At 50.6% G+C, this 2,709-nt stretch overlaps 1 protein-coding gene across 1 annotated transcript; it reads right to left on the minus strand.

Annotated features, from left to right (window-relative positions):
* Positions 1–389: 389 nt before the first annotated feature.
* On the minus strand, positions 390–617 carry LOC129696852 (protein myomixer-like). The gene has a single exon (XM_055634924.1). The coding sequence runs from the start codon at positions 615–617 to the stop codon at positions 390–392; it is 228 nt and encodes a 75-aa protein (XP_055490899.1).
* Positions 618–2,709: the final 2,092 nt, after the last annotated feature.

The following is a 2,709-nucleotide window of genomic DNA, read 5'->3' on the forward strand; positions in this document are numbered from 1 at the left end:
AGTGCAGCCTGGCATGGTCCCCGGCTGGGGCAGTTCCACTTACCCTAGTGCCTGTAGCAGGTGGACTCCAGCTCTCCCACCGGGCTCCGGACCGACACGGGACATGGCCGATGTACGTGACGTGCCCGCTGGGCGCTCCTTCCCCCTCACCTCCTGGTCGGCAGCAGCCGGTGACCCTCTGGTCTGAGTCCGAGACCTCCTGTACTGATGGCGTCTCTGCCCGGCTCCGGGAAATCCACAGTGGGCAGCGGGAGGTGGGGTGGAGGTGGGGGGCGGACTGCCGCATGGTGGGGTGGAAGGGGAGTGATGACACAGTCTGCAAGGTGGGAGATCGGACTCTTCTGACACCTCTCCCTCTCCCTCTCCCTCCCCGCCCGCCCTCTGGCCTTTCACCGCGCCGTGCTGCGCTTTTGCATGTCGAGTGCCCACAGCACGCAGGAGAGGACGGCGGCCCTGGTGTCCGCGGACCTGAGGCGATCCCACAGCCTCCGCAGCAGCGGCGTGAGCCGCCCGCACAGCGCGGACAGGCGGCGCCTGGCAAACTGGAGGCCGGACACCACAAGCTTGCTCCGCAGGAGGCCACACAGGAGCGAGCGCAGGAGCAACAGGACCGGCATCGTCCCTCTGCACAACTGGCTGAGTCGCAACCAACGCACAGGCTTCAGCTGCTGGCTCAAGTCACACTGATTAGGCAGAGCATGTGTCAGGGGCAGAGAAGAGGGGGAGTAGAAGGGGTGGGGGAGGGGGAGAGAGAGAGGGATGGGGAGAGAGAGAGAGAGGGTGGCAGGGACGTTTTTCCTTCTATTATTTATTATGTAAAATAATATGTGTTATGATTGTGTTTATAATTTGTTTGGTTGTTTTGTTGTTCCGCGAGCATTGCCACTTTCATTTCACTGCACATCTCGTATGTGTATGTGACAAATAAACTTGACTTGACTTGACTTGGGAGAGAAAGAGCATGGGGAATATGTTAGATGTCAGATTTGTGACTGGAGCAAATTTAACTTTGAGCCATGTCGAGGATCATGTCTGAACTCCGGCCAACAGAATGAAGCAGTGGTGGCAGGTTGACAAGCAGCAAATCACTCTGTAGGACCAGCATCAAGTTATAATTAGTACACCTAAACAGGTATTAGTCGGCACTCATATGGAAAAGCACAAACATACACACACACAAACAAACACATAAACACACATGTACACGCACACACAATTGCAAGACGTGATTGTGCAACATATACGAGGAATTTCATTTGCCAAGTCAGTCATGCAAATCAAAAGCAACGGAACACACAAAACATATTTTAACATAAACATCCACCACAGTGACCCCTCCACATTCCTCGCTGTGATGGAAGGCGAAAAAAAGTTCAAATCTCTTCCCTTAGCTCGCCCGCGGTCGGGGGCCTCGAGCCCTCCGTTGACGGGACGATCTTGACTCCCGTAGCCGGCAGCGTTACACAAATGCACATATCAGAAGGTCTCGACTCAAAATGTCACCTATTCCTTTTCTCCAGAGATGCTGTCTGACCGGCTGAGTTACTCCAGCTTTTTGTGTCTATCTTCCAAAATTGTTAAGGGGTTGGACAGGCTAGATGCAGGAAGATTGTTCCCGATGTTGGGGAAGTCCAGGACAAGGGGTCACAGTTTAAGGACAAGGGGTAAATCCTTTAAAACCGAGATGAGAAGAACTTTTTTCACACAGAGAGTGGTGAATCTCTGGAACTCTCTGCCGCAGAGGGTAGTCGAGGCCACAGTTCATTGGCTATATTTAAGAGGGAGTTAGATGTGGCCCTCGTGGCTAAGGGGATCAGGGGGTATGGAGAGAAGGCAAGTACGGGATACTGAGTTGGATGATCAGCCATGATCATATTGAATGGCGGTGCAGGCTCGAATGGCCGAATGGCCTACTCCTGCACCTAATTTCTATGTTTCTATGTTTCTATGTTTCAACATACACATAAACACACAAACACAAAAGCGCATACACGCATACAAAAATACACAAGGGCATGGATACTGAATATAGAGAGGATGTTTCCACTAGAGGCAGAGTCTAGGACTAGAGACCATCGCCTGAGAATAAAAGGACACACCTTTAGAAAGGAGATGATCAGGAATTTCTTCTGTCAGAAGGTGGTGATTCTGTGGAATTCATTGCCACAGACGTCTGTGGAGGCCCTCAATGTGTATTTTCAATTTGGAGATTGACAGATTCTTGATTAGTACGGGTGTCAGATGTTATGGGGAGAAGGCAGGAGAATGGGGTTAAGAGGGAGAGATAGATCAGCCATGATTGAATGGCGGAGTAGACTTGATGGGCCGAATGGCCTTATACTGCTCCTCAAACATATGGGCACACAAACGCAAACGCAAACACACACACACTAAAATGCAAAGTTTCATACACTATCCCAGCCTACAGTCACAACATATAAACACACACGCACACATACATTTACACACAAATGGACGTGTGTGCACACATACTCAACACCCAGAGCCACAGAAACACACATACAGACATACATAAGGATACGCAGAGATACATACGGACACCAGCCACACACTCATCCACAAACACATCGCAGGCACACACAGATGTGAATACACATCCATCAATTGCACAGACCCAATCCACTGATGTTGAGCAACTTTCTACTCTTCCTTCATTCAACTGATAGCCAGGCAGTCCCTTTAGAATGG

This window comes from Leucoraja erinacea, chromosome 5 (assembly GCF_028641065.1).
Source record: "Leucoraja erinacea ecotype New England chromosome 5, Leri_hhj_1, whole genome shotgun sequence".
NCBI lineage: Eukaryota > Metazoa > Chordata > Chondrichthyes > Rajiformes > Rajidae > Leucoraja > Leucoraja erinaceus.